The 18,259-nt window shown below is 35.3% G+C and overlaps 1 protein-coding gene across 12 annotated transcripts; it reads right to left on the bottom strand.

Annotated features, from left to right (window-relative positions):
- Nucleotides 1–2,672: 2,672 nt before the first annotated feature.
- LOC100791395 (protein FLX-like 1) lies at nt 2,673–18,259 on the bottom strand. 12 transcript variants are annotated; one of them, XR_005889167.1, is made up of 8 exons: nt 17,890–18,244; nt 17,202–17,365; nt 15,072–17,061; nt 14,566–14,606; nt 13,831–13,851; nt 8,017–8,074; nt 5,665–5,983; nt 2,673–3,237 (listed from the first exon to the last, which is right to left on the bottom strand). XR_005889167.1 is itself a non-coding variant. In XM_041010961.1 (4 exons), exons 2-4 carry the CDS (start codon nt 17,305–17,307, stop codon nt 16,217–16,219), a joined length of 384 nt encoding a protein of 127 aa, XP_040866895.1. In that variant the 5' UTR covers nt 17,308–17,365; nt 17,890–18,244; the 3' UTR covers nt 15,221–16,216. The 12 variants fall into 12 exon arrangements, 1 of the variants encoding a protein (XP_040866895.1); XR_005889168.1 differs by having other exon boundaries at nt 5,665–5,748; XR_419113.4 differs by adding an exon at nt 3,321–3,470 and having other exon boundaries at nt 13,831–17,061.

Below are 18,259 nucleotides of genomic sequence, written 5' to 3'. Positions count from 1 at the left end.
ACTAGTAATCTTTCCTTTGCACATGCCTCCAAAGGCAAATGCTCCTCCTTTAAGTGCCTTTAGGTCAAGGAACATAAACTTTTCCCCATCATGAGTCGTAAGCAACCCTTGTCTAGGTATCAGCTTAAACCTTGGCTTTTTCCTACCAATGATATCTACAATAAGAACAATATGAGATTTTGGTATCCAAGTCTTTTCGGGTCCAACAACATTAATACCCTTATGCTTTTTCTTATGGATGCATCTGAACTTGGAATGTCTAGACTTATCATAGTAGTCACATTTGTTTGTAACAGACTGTGACTCAGAAGATGTCACCTTTTCTAACCCTAAGTCAGACTTATCATAGGAATGTTAATGGAATTTTAAAAGCATAGAGTCTTTGTTTCCATGAACTTCCCAAAGTCTTTTGTGAGACAAGCTACACTCTCTCTTAGTCTTTCAACTACAAAGAATTCATTTGTCTTACTAACTTGGCTTAGACTTTCTTCCAAAATCTATACACCCTATAGAATTATTGTCTAACCCATCAGACTCAACCATATGTGCCTTGAAAGCTTTAGAAGAGTTCTTCTTTTCTTCTCTTCTGGAGCTAGTCTCTCCAGACTTGAGGGAAAAAAATCTTTCTTTGGCAGAAGATTTCTATTCTAAAGGTGGACTTCATGAACTCTCAGGATGCCCAATAGTTTATCCCACGCAAGAGTTTTTAGATTTCTAGCCTTTGGGATGGCTACTTTTTTTTTTTTTTGTTCCCACACCTTGGGAAAACTGTCTAGAATCTTCAAGTTTATCTAAGCTTTGCTGAAGGTGTGTCTCAATGCTTCAAGTCCATTTAAAAACACTTGAAGTCTTCCAAACACATCATCCACATATTCTTTTTTCTCTCATGGAGAAGCTCTCATAGTGCCTCGTCAAAGTGGCAACTTTTCTGAATTGAACATCTTATTTTCCTTCATAGTTGATGCTCAACAAATCTTATATCTTTTTGGTTGTCTTCAATCTACAGATCTTGTTGTACTCATTCATGGACAAAGGACATGTTATAGTATAATGAGCTTTTGTGTTTAGCTCCATTATAACAAGGTCTATGTCTATCCATTCTACTTCTGGTCTATGAATAGGTATGTCTCCATTTGTAATGATCAGCATCGTGAAGGATGCTCCCTCAACAATGAACTAATCGTTGTTGTTACCTACCATCAAGATCTTTACCTCCAAACACTATCAAGTGCTTAACCCTTAAAGGTTGAGAACTAATACCAAATTGTAAAGGCATATATCAAAAGAAGGGAGTTTGAATTGTGATTTTAGAAATTTTTAAAGCCTTTTGGAAAAGAACAAATTTATTGTCTAAAGAAAAAATTAGAAGAGTTATCAAAACAAAAATCATATTCGAACCATAGATCAGTTTAAAGCTTAAGAGAAATAAATGCATATAAGACATATAATTATATAGGTCCGTCTCGACTACTAAGACTACATTCAATTCTTGACTAACCAACAAGTTTCACTAACTTCTCAAAGTTAAAAATATTATGTCACGACCACTTCTGACTTTACAACTCAAGCTCTACCCCAAGCTTGTTACAACCTAATACTCTTTGTCCTACCAAACCACTGACAGTTCTATACAAATTAAATAGATTTTTTATTTGTTTGCACAATGGCTAACTCTAATTCATCTTACAAAAAGATATATAATTCACTACTTGGTCTTTTCTCTCAAAATATTCAAAGTGTTTTAAGAGTTTTTTTGAACAATATAGAAATTTACAAAAAGTTTTTTTACATAAAGAATTTGAGTTATAGCGCATAGGTTCGTGTACCATTTCTCCGAAGCTTATGGTATTTATAGGCATTCATCTCCCTATGTTCATTATATTTCAATAGGTAGATTTCTTCACTTAAGTTTGCGATGCTAGTAGTCGTTTGAGCATTAAATGCGCGTCTTTTTTCATGCAACAAAATCACTCTGATTGGCTTTCGTGTTGAACACTTCAACAAATAATCACTTCTCTTGAGTCAGAGCAGGTCTGTCATAATAAAGTGCGTCTTTTGATGTTGCTCGACACTTTCAAAACTTGAGTTTCATTTATTCTTTATTGGATTCGACAAAACATAGGAGAATGTCTTTGCAAAATGAATCTGAGACACAAACAAATGAAATTTTAAATGCCGTCTTTAAATGTTATATTAGATCATTGATCATATACTCATCTGATGCTACAAACGCAGGAGGTATGTAGCATGGTCTGATTTTACATAAGACACAACTTTTAACTTTTGCATTTATTTGCATCCAATCAAAATAATTATAAGTCTTGATTTGTCTTAAAACACTAATGTTTTTTTAGTTAACACATAAGAACCAAGAAACTGATAAGTGGAAAAGAAATGTTGTGAAGATTTATTGTTATTCCATGGCTCTTGTCAAAATTGAAAAGCTTTATCATAAGCATGGGATATGGAATTCTAATTAGAGAAATGAGAGCAACATGTTCTTTAATGCATTCTTTCAAACACACATTTTCCTAGTGATTGAAATTTATTAGGACTCACTTGTAGAATATTATGTGTCTTACTTCCTTTTGAAAGAATCCCAACAAATTCCAGCTAATGGAATTGTTGAAAGTTTGTATTTAAGATTGTTTTTCTAAAAGGAAATGAATAGATTAACGAAAAAACATGGACTCTCCATCACTAGATATGATAGACAAACCACAAGAGGTACAAGAATGGTTAGCACAAAAGAAGACCACCCAGTACCCCCTCCAGGTCTGTAGACCATGAACAAAAAAACCTTCCAACAAGCCTAAATAATCCAAAAAAATCTCTTCTAATTCCCACCGAGGTAAAACACTTGTCCTAAGCCAAGCCAACATCTTCAAACAACAACCACCAACACCCTAACCCAAAAGCACCACCTACGAGAGGAAGCTGGACTAAGCTTAAAAACCAGATTTAAGACAGATCATAGGATTAGAGATCCAATCAAAAAAAGAGAACGACGTTTTGTCAAACTTGACCTTGAACCAACTCAAGACTTAAAAACCGTTGCATCCATCACCTCCTGTATACACAACCTTTCCCCTTTAAACACCACAACGTTCTAATGCAACCATATGGACAAGAGAACAACAAACCAAACAGCCATCCATCATCCCTAAACCTTAGATGTGAAGCCATGCCCCACTGTGATGCCAAAAATGGTTGAAAACCGAGCCACACGTAGCATCCCTGCCAGACCAAGTAGGAGAAATTGTAATTAAAAAGATGAGAAGAGGATTCAATTTCATCACTACACAAAGGGCACCTAGTACCATTATCAATCACGTTAATATTCCTCCTCTAAGAGCTTGCTTAGTCTAAATTCTATCCAACAACACCCTCCACGCAAACATGATAACTTTCGATGGAGCTTTCACCCTCCATAATGCTGCAAAGCAATGTTGTGGTTGCAAGGAATCCAACTGCATGATCACAACATACGTGTCCTTCACTGAATAACTTTTTCCTCCCTTGTATTTAAGATTGTGTAGTTATTCTTTATCCAATGGTATTGTGCAACTAAGCATGTGGTTTAGACGATGTCTAAGGTGGTGCACCTTGGAAGGTAGTTCACAGTGGTGAAGGAAATATAAACCATTAGATTGTACATTTTATTAATTAAGGGTCAGGATGTGTTACCTAGAACTTAGTTGGTCTTTTTTTTTTAATAATGATTTTTTAAATATGAGTGAGTGTATTTAATAGAACTACCCTTTAACTTAGTTTTGGTTGTCTTCCTTCCTTTTTCTTTATACTCTACCTCCCAAAGCACCCCTACCACTATCGCCGTTGGTGATCTCTTTAGTGCCAACGAAGTAGGCCCCACAAGCTCTAACCCTCCGTCAAGATTCGTTGAAGCTATCGCACCACCACCAAGATCTGCCACTGCCACCACGAGATATGCCAAAACCCATCACACCACCACCAAGACCCACCACATCCACTACCAGATCTGCTCCACTGGCCATGCAAGCTACATATAACTATTTCCAAGAAGAACACCGTTCAAAACCATGGTGGTTGATGGTGACACAGAGGAAGGTCCTACAAAGGCATAACCGAGTTGCAAACCTCATCCTCGACGATGGGAGGTTTATGTGGCAAATGCTTCATAGAAGAGAATTGTACCTCTTAACTCCTCTGATGATCCCCTTTCCCTCAATCTCATCATCATTGTTTTTTACTTTTCTTCTTTAGCTTTCAATTGTAGCTTTTTGTTTTTAGATCTAAGCTTTATTTTTGAAATCTGAGTTTCTCAAATCTGATTCAAGGCTTGGTAACCTTCACTAGAATAGAGAAGTTCAAGTCCCCAAAGTGGTGTGTGCAAATCAGCGAGTTTGTCAAAAGGGAATGTGGAGATCGGAAGGGAGTGCGGAGCTCACTAGAGAAGAGGAAAGAAAAGATGGAGATTAAGAATATTTTAGTCACTGCAATACTTGATTAAAATTTAACTAACCGATAAAAAAAGAAAAAAAACATTAAAAATCGACAATTGCATGTTCATATTTCCTTCACCGTGAACTACCAAGGTTCACCACCTTAGACACCTTAGACATCATCTGTGATTTAGTGTGATTTTATACCTGAACCAGGAAGTATAATTATTTTCATCACAATACAAGAAATAGGACATGCACAAAATCCCTTAAGCTTTCCCTTTACATAATCGTTTTGCTTCACATATAAATGGGACAAAATCGACATGCACAATACAGGAAATATGATTCATGCCCACATCTAAAGTAAAATGGACAAGAGTTTCAATTTTCATTAAGTCAATCAATCACTTTGCATAATTCACAATACAAATAACTAGTTGAGCCCAAACCATGTCTCCCACTTGAAAATCACCATTATAATACATTAAAATTTAAAATATACTTAATAAATAAATAAAAATAATTTTTACTTTGTAACATTTAAAATTTGAAGTAATCCTAAATGACTCTTGAACCAACAAATCATTGATTTGAGTGGTAATGGACTTGATTCTCTCAAGTAAGGTCTTACGTTCGAGTCCTTGGATAAAAAAAATATGGTTGAAAGAGGAAAATCCCACTAAAGATAGTCAGTCAATTTTTTCAATAAAGATTAGATATCGGCAAAGCCGATAGATACTCTACCCATAACATGGTTAAAAAAATGACTCTTGAAAATTGGCATTAGATGGGTGAATGGGTGGGTATACGTATTTAAAATCATTCGTTTAAAATTACTCTTAAAAATTGACATTATGTATGTCTTATGTGTGTAAGATGATAATAAATAAAATTATAATTTTATAAAGTAAATATATACAATAAAATTGCAATGATCTAAGTAATAATACTATATATATATATATGCGCGTGCGCGCAAGCTATTCACAAAATGTAAAACTTGGACTATCAAGCCTAACTATTAGCTTGAATTTAATTTGTTTGTTTAACTAAACAAACTTCATAAGCACTTAATTCAACTCATTTACAATCCTTTGAAAAGCCATTTAATACAAAACACCACTTGTAGCCAAACAAGGCTTTTTGTAGAACAAACATGTAGACTAATAAGTGAGACTTGATTACAAAGTAGATACTCGTACTCTAAAATAAGGTAGGTACCAGATTGTGAACTTACCTTTTTGGTAAGCTTGTACGCCCTTGCCCTTCCAACAGCTTGAGTTGAACTTGGATTTGGCTCCTCTAAAGTGTGGATCAAGCACTTTAGAAAATAAAGTGTAATAAAGACATTAATTAGAAAATCAACAATTGATATTATAATTAATTTTAGGTTTTGTCAAATATGTATTTGATTTTATCACAATTTTCAACCATCGATTTTTTAATCAATGATTGTAATTGCACTTTATCCTCTAAAGTACACCTCACTTCAGAAGAGCCAACTACGTAAACCTTGATACAATCCTTTGATGATTTGATCTTGATCCCAGTTCAAACTTGAAAGCATAAAAGTAATATCGTAAGAGTTATTAGCACAAAAATTAAGAGTTCTTTCATAAATTTGGGGAGAGGGAGGGTTTACATTATCACCATTGTATTTTAAAGAAACAAGAGAGGAAAGAAAGTATCTAAAATTGATTTTTTAAATAAGTTAAATATAGTAAAAGTAAACTATTTTATGGAAGTTCCATTGGCTCTCAATAACATTCTCTTTTGTTTAGTAGTGATCTTAGAATGTGGGTTATAGACCTAATTCAACCCTACAAAACCAACTTGTAAGGTGACAATTGCTCCCCACTTTATACACTCTATTTCGTCACTATCTCTAGTTAATGTGAGACTTCAACATGTCCTCTTTTGTCCACAACGTGAGTCTTCAACACACCCATTTTGCCCACGACTACCTGTCACAACTAAGATGGGTTAGGGGTGATCACAACTAAGGTGGCTTCCAACACTCCCCCTCATGCTCAAGGCTACCCACCTAGAGCGTGATAAACACGGGTGGACTACCAATAGACTCTGATACCATGTTAAGAAACAAGTGGATCTGGATCGTGCTGGTGGCTCTTTATATAGATTAATTACAATCAATACAATTAATTATAGGAGATATTGTTCCCATTATTCTGATATGATAGTAAAGACAATATGAAACTGATCTTATTCTGATCCTATTCTAATTATCAACAAATATGAATCACAATTATCATTTCTGGGGGAATTCCTTAACAGATCTGCTAATTAGTGTAAAGCACAAAGTCACTTAAGGAGATTTCCTTAACAGATATGGCTATGCATAGGGATTGATGGATTGGGCAGGCTTTGCTTCATTGTGTTTTCTCTTAGAGTATAGTTTTTTAGAGTAAATTAGTGCACATTTTGCTTAGCTTATTTTAGAGAAATAATGGGTGAGCTTGTTAAAACTTAGTTCTTGAAAAAAACACTTATTTTAATAAAATAAGCAGTTTTCTGTTTTCTTAGTGTGTTTGTCTAAACTGTTTTTACTAAAAAAAAGTTGTATTCTGCTTATTTTGAGAAGCAAATCTTATCTGCTTATTTAAAAATTGTTTTCTTTAAATTTAAACAAACCAACCCAATAGCTTGTTTTTATCAACTTTTAATAAAGCTTTTGAAACATAAGTGATTATTTCTAAAAATTAGGTGAGTTTGTTTTAACTTAAAACAAGCAACTTTAAAAGAAGCATTTTTATAAAAAGCAGATAGGATTTGCTTATTAAAAAAGCAGAAAATTGTTTATTTTAAGTAAAAACAGTTTAGACAAACACATTATAAAATCATAAAACTGCTTATTTTATTTAAAAAAGAATACTTATTTTAAAAAAATTAGCTTAAACAAACTAGCCCTTAATCTATTCTCATTGTACTCTCCCCTAAAGAATGACCAACTTCATATTTAATTTCTTTTCTTTTAAATTTAAATTCTTTTAGAACAATTATGCATATCTTTTTACAACCATAAATAATTTCTTTTAATATATATATTTAATATTCAACATGACTAATTATACATACAGCCTTTATAATTTTAAACATTTTCTTTTAAATTTTGTTTTAATATACTACCTTCAGTCCTATATATAAGCAACAAATTGACTTTTTCTTTGGTCTTAATTATAAGAACAATGGCTGGTTTTCAAACTTATTCAGGGTTAAATTTCTTTTATACCCTTAATTTATTGTTAACTCTATTTACTAGGCATTCACTCATTAGACTATGAGTAATAACATTAAATGAGACCATCACTTACAACATTTAAACTTAAGAGCACTTGTGGGATAAAATTTAAATTTATGATAGTGCTAAATGTGATCACCACTTTCCTTGGTCTTGATGATTTGTCTTATATTTCTTATATATAGGACCAAAGATAGCATTTTAAATTTTGCATAAGCATTAATATACTCATATAATGCACAGAATGATAGTCAAAACTGATTAAAGAAGGCAAAGAAAAAAAGTTTGTAAGATGTTAAATAGGGTACACCAATAGAACATAGAACATACCTGTAGATGTGAACAATGGAATCAGAGTCCGAGGCACTTGAGCCCAAAATTCATAACCCTAGATACAAAAACATTTACATGTCATTACAGAGCACATGCTAAAAAAAGCAAGATAATCATTACATAAAACTAATACATGAAGACTGATGTATACAACAACACAACAACAATAAAGGCCTTTGGCCACTTGGCAGGATCATCTACATGAATCAATTGAGACCATTCCGTTATGTAAAAAATAGGTCTTTGGAGAGGCCACTAGGATCTAGGTCCTTTCTAATACTAACTTAACACTCTGATTTACTCTTATCCTCCATAGATCATATGACCAACTTCCCTAACTAGGGCTTCATTAGTCTTCTTAGATTAACAGATTCTAGACAGATTCTACCATATTTTCCTCAACAAGTGTAATTGCTCATTTCCTAATATATTCATGTATGCCTACTTATCTATTGCAACATTCTCATCTATGCAACACTCAGCTTAGCTCCATTGACACCTTACTACCCATCACCTGGCACCATAAAGGCTCGTTGGTCTTGTGAATGCATGATAAAATGTTCCTCTAAGATCAACAAATAACACATGAAGAATTCCTTCGTTCATTTCATCCATTTGGGTCCTATGATTTACAATTTCATCTCCATCACTTTGTCAGACATGACACAGATGCCAATATGCAGAGAAAAAATTATGTCACAATAACACAAGTACAGAATAAATGAGTTTTCATTGCCAATTACTGATAATAAATATAGTCCCTAGATTAAGAGTGAACAGATTAGCTAAAATTGGAATTGAACCTCGTTTAACAAAGCCATTTGTCAAAATTAAGGGAAAGATGTAAATCAGAAAACAGAATATATAACTGATAGGACTCTCCAAGTATTGCATGGAAGGAATATAAAACCAATGATATTGTAAAAACACTACAAAGTAACATTGTAAAAACCCAGATATTATAAGACTGTCAATCTGAAACCAATGATTACAGCTTTGAGGACACCAAGGAGCATTTGGTACAAGGAAAACTTTTAGTTTTCCAGGAATATAAATTTGGGAATGTTTATTTCCTATATTTTATTATTTAAAAAATAGCATTCCCCAGAAATATAGTTTCCCAAGAATGTGTTTTACCTGTTTCCCGCAAAATTGTTCCCATGGGGGAAGTGGAATTTAACTTTCCCGAGTTGGGAGAAAAGTTTCAGTGCTGTAAAATTGTATTGTTACCCTTTTTATGATAGAAATGTCACATTAGACTTATTTTGCTCATTTAATACAATTATATTAAGCGTTTAAACAATTTATTATTAAATGCGATAAATAATCTCTTTGATTCCCAGGAAACATGTATAAACATTTCAAAGAATGTTTATGACCATCCAAATAGATTTTAGTCTTTCCTAGGAACCATGATTCCTGGGATTCATGATTCCCAGGCATGAAAAAATTTCCTTTTTACCAAGCGGCCCCCAATAATAAGACAGAATGAATTTAAAGAAAGAAGTTTACAAACACAATTAAACTACTCTCATCCAATTTGTTTTACCCCAAACATACTTGTGGTGAACAAAATGTCTTTCAACAGCACACCAATTGTGTTTGGGTAGCCTATATTTTATAAAAAGCAATTCTTTCAGCATTGTTTCTTTTAAAACAATTCCACCAAAACAAAAAGCAAACAGACCTGATATATCTGTTTATCATATAACAATCGACTACAAATCTAAAAAAAATTAAGAAAAAATCAAGGAACTAACCACCACCACCCCTCCCAAATAAAACCACAAATAAAATAAATGTTTGAATTAATAACATAACAAGGAATGTGTTGGGGAAAAACATACAACTCTTCACGCACAACACAATTGAGAAAACACACCATAGAAAAAAAAAGAAAAAGGTAACACCATAAGCAAAATAAGATCTCAAATTTATTAAACATGGTTCGCCCCTCATGCCTACACCCACAACACCAATTTATTTAACGTGTTGAGAAACAATTCAAATTTTTAATTTCAAATCTCTAGGATATTGTTTAAATTTAAAAGGATATTATTTTATCTTTACAATGTTGTTTAGATTCGAAGATATAATCAGTAAATTAGGAATTTGTTTTCTCTTTTAAGATTAAGATGTTAGGTCTACAAATAGAGATTCTTGAAATGAGAAGAACCACCACACCCGAAGAGGGGGGGTCAGAGAGGCACCTATTGGCATTTCCAGTAAATATCAGTAATGTTATCCGCTATCATTGTGTGTGTAGCAATCAAAGTGCTCCTTTGGTTAATCACCGTTGGGGGCACAAAAAGCTGCATGCCCAAGACTTTCATTCCCACACTCGAACTCCACGCGCGTGTGATTCACCTTGCATTGGATCCTCGTAACGGAGTCAGTGTGCACGTTAGATGCACGTGTGGAAAACGGAAACATCAAATTCCGAGGGTGTATCGAAAGTCGTTACTTTATGTTGCCATGATATACATGTAACATGTTGATGGGTCATGCATGGTTGATGTATGTGCAATGTTACACACAGCCCCATGCCAGCCCACACCTAATAATGGAAAGAAATTAACTTTGCATTTAATATTTATATGTTTTACCTACTCAGTCTCTTTAATGTGAATTTTTTACCGGTGATTTTAAAAATAAAAAAGGCGAATGAGTCAGGCCTGTGCTAGAGAAGAACAAAAGAGAGAGGGGCCACTCCCTGTGAGAGAAACACAGCCAAGCATAGAAGACAGACAGAGGCAGAAACAGAGTAGCCTCCTCTTTTTCAGTGAAAACAAACAAGAGCTGAGAGGGCAGATAAAGCTTAATTCTTGATTTCTGCAATTCTTGGAGAATTTGTCTTCAAAGGGCAAGCAGTGGATTTTTGTCATCAGGGTTTATTCTGGCAGTGATTGGGGCTCAATTGAAGCTCTTCATTGTTTATGTTTCTGTTTCTTTCTAGTTGACTCTCTTTTTGTGCTCCTATTACTGTATCTTTTTTTTTTGGTGAATTCTTTGTGTGCTCCTGTTACTGTATGCTACGCTGCATTCTGAACAAGAACATTGTGAACCCACCTGTTTCAATGCAATTGAGGCCAAAAGGACTTGTTGTGGAGTGGGGTGTTTCGGAGGCTTTCACATACATAGCTTTTCTCGTCTCTTCATATTCTTAAGAGGGGATTTCACCTGAGACCTTGAGAGATTGTGTTACCCTTTTTCCGGTTGGCTTTGTTCCTTTGATTCCCTTCCTTCTTTGATTCGATTTGGTTTCCTTCACAGTTTTCTGGGTATTCTGTGGGGGTTTTGGAGGATTTTTCTCTTAATTTTTTTCCACCATGCCCGAGTGTCAGAAACAACCAGCTTCTAGACCGAAGCAAAAGCTTCACTCCTTGCAAGAGTCCAAGGCGATGAGAAAACTGCGCATCATTTGCGACGATCCTGATGCTACTGATTCATCCGATGATGACTCCAAGAGGATTCAGAACCCGAGAATAGTTAAAAGAAGTATGTGTGAGATCTCTCTTCTCCCTCTTCTTCACACATTCACCACTCTTGAAACTAGTTCTTGTGAGTTGAATAACAAAAAAAATACAATGAGGGTTAGCACTAAAGGTCAACCCCAAAGTAAGAAGAGGGTTTTGACTCATACCCCATCAACGAGGAGGAAGACTCCTGGTAAATATAGAGGTGTCAGGCAGAGAAAATGGGGTAAATGGGCTTCTGAGATCTATAACCCATTTCAGAACAATCGTATATGGTTAGGCACTTTCAACACTGCAGAAGAGGCTTCCCAAGTCTATGAGGCCAGAAGGCTTGAGTTAGAAGCTATGGCAAAGGCTCAAGCTTATAAAACTGGTTCTGGTTCTGCTGGTGAACCTTTGGCTACAACTTCTGATAAGAGTAACTGCTGTAACTCTTCTGCTGCTGCTGCTGCAGCTGATGTGTCTGTATCTGAGAAGTTTTCTACTACTTCTGATGACATAGAAGAGAGTGTGTTGCCACACAATTCACCACCGTCTGTCATTGAGAAGGGTAATGTTTCTACTGAGGAAGCTATTGAGGCTAATTATTTGGTGGATGATCTTGCAGGGCTAGAGATACCAGATTTGAGTCTGTTGAACTTGCCACCACCACCATCTGTCATTGAGAAGGGTAATGTTTCTACTGAGGAAGCTATTGAGGCTAATTATTTGGTGGATGATCTTGCAGGGCTAGAGATACCAGATTTGAGTCTGTTGAACTTGCCACCACCACCATCTACTGCTGGTGCTGCTGTTCCATCTGGGATTGAGCCAAACTCGGGGCTTGATTTTGATTGGCTATCGTTTGATGATTATGAACAGGTTTTTGATGATTTTGGTGGCTTGGAAGATATTCATATTAGTGGGTTTGATGACAATGAGCCTAGTGAGCTTCCTGATTTTGATTTTGGTGATTTTGATGCTGATTAGTTTGCTGGTTGGACTGAGGAGCCCCTCAGTATACATTGTGCCTATGTTTGGCAGAATTGCGTAGGAATAATGTTATAGACTTCTACAATATTATAAGTTTTGTTATTGTTATGCTTTAAGTTCTGTTAGTTCTTTTGTGAGATCTCAGGAATTGTAATACCAATTTCTTAGTGAGTGAATGTTATGTGCATTTATATTTATTTGTTTTTGAGGGAGTTGTTAGTAGAGTTAGAGCAGTCAGATGGGGAGAGAATCCTTAGGGTTTTCCTGTGCTGTTACAGAGTCATCCAAGGATCTCGAACCATGATACTATGCCATAATTTCAAGGATCTTCTATTTGATGAAAGGAACTTCAATGTTTTGCATCATTCAAAATAAATAAATAAACCTCACATTCTAAGATGGTATCAGTGTTTATCCTAGATCCATTAAAGGATCACTTACCATATTATCCACGCACCAAACCCAAAAGTGCTGGGTGTGAGGGGGTGTATTGAGAAAAAACCAAGCCCCACATTGGCTAAAGGGTAGTGCCAAGATAGACTATGTAAGTGGAGGGCAACCTTCACCCTATTAGCTAGCTTTTGGGGTTGAGTTAGCCCAAATTTGGGATTTGTTGATAGTATATAATTGCTAAAACTGACAATAAGGTAATTTATACTAATCATTTTGAGGCCCTTCTTAAAACATGGCAAGAAAAAGAGAGCAAAATGTTATTCAGTGTTTATTTATACTAAGATGACTTGTCATGTTAAAACACCTACCAGGTTCTTAAAGAGAAAAACTAGAATAAAAAATGTGCACAAATGAAGTAAAAAGGTTCGCCTCTGAAAAGTTTAAACAATAAAATCATTATGAAATAGACTATATAGCATCTTGTTAATAAATCCAAACTTAACACTTAAATCTCAGCTTTAGGGCGACAATATATCCCCTCACAAATGAGTAACTTTGTCCTATTTTATAGCCGCAAATACACTAATTCTTGGCTATGATTCAAACCTCATCCTCAAACTTCACCACACCTTGTTTTCAGTTTCCAGTCCACACATTTGCAAGTGAAAGGTACAACATTGCTCAGATACTAAACAAATGAGGGTGAAACCAATTAGCAGACAAATGAAAATTAACCCAATAAGCATACATAAAGAATGGATGGTATAAACAGAAAAGTGGATTTGTCATCTAAACAAACACAAACCATATCATGCAATTCAAGCATAAATTCAATCTAACATGGTAAGAGAACATTAGCATAACCAAAGTTGGGATGGCCAAAATTGGCAATTCCTATTCAAGGCCATCATGGGATATGGAAAGGCAAAATAAATAAAAGAATTTACAATTCAGAAGCTGCATAACTTACTCGACTAAGACTCTCATCCTTCTGCTCCAGTGTTGAATATATGATGCCAGTAAAATAGATCAAACTTAGCTGCTTCAGAAAAGGAATAGAAAAATTCCCAAGAGAGAAAATCACTCCTTGAATGCAATATGCAACCTCATTCACCAAACTTGTGAAGGATAAAATATGAATTGTACTTCACAACTAATGCTTGACTAAATGGAAACATTCCATTATTGTCTTGCCTCGGTCTTGTTAGCTGCTAGTATATCTATTATAAAAACCTAAATCATTCCAGAACTGCAGTCTGTGCACGATAATATGTAGGCGTAAACTAACACATAACAAAAAAAAAAGGAGGGAGAAACACATCCTTTTAACTAGAAAAATAAATTTTATTGGAGAAAAGGGTGACCCGATAAAACTAAAATGACAGCTGCAGCAAGCTCAAAACATGAGCTGTGGATCCTCTATTTTAATACTTCAGAAAAGTGAATCAGAGAATGGTACAGGAGAAAATGACATTTAACTTCCTTGCTAAACACAAGAAACCAAGGAATCTACAGGTCTCTACTCTGCAGAACCAAGGAAAAAAATAAAATATGGCAACAATGAAGGAAGAATTGTGCTCAAGGTGATTTTCTTCTCTTTTTTTATAAAAGAAAAATTGTTATAATAGAAAAAGGAATACATATAAAAAGGGAAATAAATACTCCTTAGGAAAAACAACTGATAATCAACAGAAATAAAACAGACCTAAGAAAATATGAAGAGAGCTCTCCAATTCTGTGCAAAACCTGCAATGGAATCCATATGGGAATAAACCATGTCTTGGCAATAACCATTAGGCCAAGGAAACAATCTTCTTCCATAATATGGTTTGTTAGGCCGGTGAAACCCTCCAAAATCCTTATCACTAGAAATTGCTCTAAGTTTTTAGAACACATGCAAGGTTTACCAAATTCTACAAATGTAGCTTAAGGTTGAGAGATTTAGAAAAAATTGTGCAGCTTATGTAATTGCAATGTTTGGTAGAGCTAAAATGATCATCAGTGGAATTAGAAGCCAGATGTGATCTATAAGAAAAGAATTGCACGACAAACACTGAAGCAGTAGAACCGAATGTCGTGCAATGCTCGTACGTTAGAGGAAATCTCCATCAGTTGTGAGAGTTACCCAGGGGTTATCAATAGGCCATGGTGTAGTACTAGAGGAAGCCATGATCAGAAACAAAAGGGAAAAAAACGTCAAAAGGATAGTACCTGGAAGCAATGTTTTAAATCCCGGATAGCAATGCATAGCGACCGACCCAAAAACTGCCATAGTGGTATAGCACATGGTGAGATAGCCACTAGTAAATTACACTAACACCCCTTAAAGTTTCTTAAAATTACACAAACACCCCCCTGCCTTTATCTTCTCCTACACTAACCCCCTCAGTTATTTAAAAATATACACTAACACCCTTATACATTACATTAACCCCCCCTCCCCTTAATTATTTAAAAATATACACTGACAGTCCCTTAATTTTTTGAAAAACATTACACCAGGCTCCCCTAAAAGGAGGTTAGTGAAAATGTTAAAAAAGCAGGGGAGGTGATGTAGAAGTGTGGCGCAACCATGGGCTAAAAAGGTATCAAGGTGTGAAAGAGGATGTCAGGGCTCTAGTATCAAAATCCAATGTCCCAAGAGATCCATAGAGTTCAAAATGAAGAAATCACTTAAAGAAGATTATTATTGAATGAAAATTTGAGGTTTTTCTCAATTCTCAACCCTCAACATTCTTACAAATCAATGAGTTGTTGAAACCCTCGTTCTTTTCCCATCATGTACGCTACATCAAGAGGTTTGTGTAATTTTACAAAACCTCAAGGAAGATTTGTGTAATTTACTCTTTAATTTATTATATATGTTATGCTTTAAATAGTTTGTTACATTTTTACTACTATTATTGAGTATTTTATTATATTTTTAGTCCTATTATTGTTTAATTTATTATATTATAGTATATGATATGTTTAATGAAAGGAACAGATAGAATTCTCCATCAACAAAACAAATAAGGAAACCGACAATCAACAGAAAGATAATAAAATCATAATAAAAAAATGCTCTCCAGTATGTAAATCTCCCAAATTACCAAAAAGACTCCAGCAAGAAAATCATGAGCCCTGTATTAGAGACTGAAAAGGCAAAATTGTACCAAAGCACACCTAACACTGGTTTTCCTTCCAAATTTGACCATCGCATATTAAATAGACAGCGAAAGAACAGCAAACCTAGTAAAATTGTCATAAAAATTTAACGCCTTTGCTCCCTCTGAATCCTCAAAACAATTAGGAGATAAAGACTTCTTAGGTTGCACCATCAACCAACATATGAGCTTTTTAATTTAAGTACAACTTCAAGGACCATCTAATAGACAAATTCCCATGACATTCATGAGTAAATAACTCTTAAAACCCTGAACAAGCTGCAACCCAAGATACCAGTTATAAGATTGCTTAACAGAAATCCGGTGTCCTTGAGCTCGCTGCATGTCATATGTGCCCCAAGCAGGAGGCCCAGGTCCACCCTGAGGAAAATTCTCCAATCCAGGCTGTACCTGAAATTTACCAGTATTAGCAAAGAACAATATCCAAATTGACTGAAAGGTCATAAAAGATTATTAAATAACCATATATTCTGTAGACGATAATTTCCACCATATAAAATCAAATACATTTAGGGCAATAGACAAACCAAGCTATATGCAAGCTATACTATACAATTTTGCACCCACAATAACCAATTGACATTTTCATACTGACCAAACTGAGAGACCAAATGTAGCAATATGCAGGTTAGATCAGGTGGCAGTCAGTGTTCCCAAAATGGACATAAAGAAAAGAAGCGTTTTTTTTTTTTTCTGATTGAATGAAATTGAAGAGAACAAGGAGAAAAACTTTTCCTCCAATGGTTTCCCCTTTCTTTCAAATCTGCTCATTCTCTGAATGCCTTCTTCAGTTCTTCCCACTATTTATCTAATTAATTCTTCTAATCCCTTACTATTTTTCCCTTCCCTTCTGTTGTCCTACCTCCTAACAGCACCATCTTCTTAAAATTCAAGGTAATCCTCAGGATTAGAATACAAAAAGTGGAAAATACACTTCTCTTCAGTTTTGATCCAGACCAAATGCATATTATAAGGGTAAGGATTTCCAGCATATCCAGCATCAACATTGCCATAATTTGCATTATACCCTTGACCTACAAATAAAATCAAAGCAAAGGCCAGAAAACAAAGTAAGAGCATTAGTAGGCTTAAATTCCATGAAAAGACACCGCTAGAAGTTACAAATTGCAATTTGCTAACTCATCAAGACCATATCACACATAAAACAGCATACCTGGATTCCCAGCCGTTGCAACAGCCCATGCTCTTTCTTCTGCATTTGCAATCTCTGCACGAAGCTTCTTCATCTCCCAAGCCATTGCAACCAACTTCTTCTCCATCACATGACCATGTTCATAGTTTTCCACAAATCCCTTCTTCTCATAGTCAATGGCAGCTCTAAAATCCAAGAGGCAATTAAAAACAACAACATTAACATCAACTCAGCATCACAGTAAAACCTTTTAAGCAACCAACATATCCACCATCCAGACCATACTCTATAACAATAAAAATAAGTATTTTATAAAATTCCTCCAACATAGGCTTCAGCATTCCCCACAAACCCTTGTCTATAACAACATAATCCAAAAATTAACCATAACCAAGGTCAACTATACATCACAACGTGTAATTTAAAACCTTAATCATTAATCAAGCACAATCGAAAACTCTGCCTCTAATTGAGGCACCCAAGGTTAATTTTACGTCACCAAGTGTAATTTAAAACGTTAAACATACATAGGATTCTCATTCAGCATTTACCACATACTCTAGTCTACAGCAACATGCCAACATAATTCAAAAATAAACCAAAACCAAGGTCAACTATACATCACAAAGTGTAATTTAAAAACCTTGATCATAAATAAAGCATTAAGCATAATCCACAACATTGCCTCATATTGAGACACAGCCACTACCTTGCACACCGCAACTCTTGACTTCTAGATGATATGGGCCGCAAGGCGCTCCTCGATGATAGCCGCAGGGTGCAGCAGGATAGGCCCACGCGGGCCCTGGCCCAGCCCTAGCTGCGGGTTGCGGAAGTCTTCTAGAAGGTGGTGGTGGTGGGCTCGCGCGCCGTACATCGTTATGATGGTGGAAGAAAAGGGGAAGTGAGGGTGAAAGGAGAAAAGTGGAAGCAGTGGTTTTATGGGAAGAGGGAATGACATTGTTGGGTGTGAAAAGAAAGAGAAGAATGACCTAAACGCGACGGTGGTTGTTGTTGTTGATGGAGGAGAGTAGCGTACTCTGCACTGCACTGTCCCGGTGAGATATGGATGTTTGTGG

Source organism: Glycine max, chromosome 17, assembly GCF_000004515.6.
Source record: "Glycine max cultivar Williams 82 chromosome 17, Glycine_max_v4.0, whole genome shotgun sequence".
Lineage (NCBI taxonomy): Eukaryota > Viridiplantae > Streptophyta > Magnoliopsida > Fabales > Fabaceae > Glycine > Glycine max.
The sequence above is the reverse complement of the archived record's forward strand: the minus strand, read 5'-3'. Positions and strand labels throughout refer to the sequence as shown.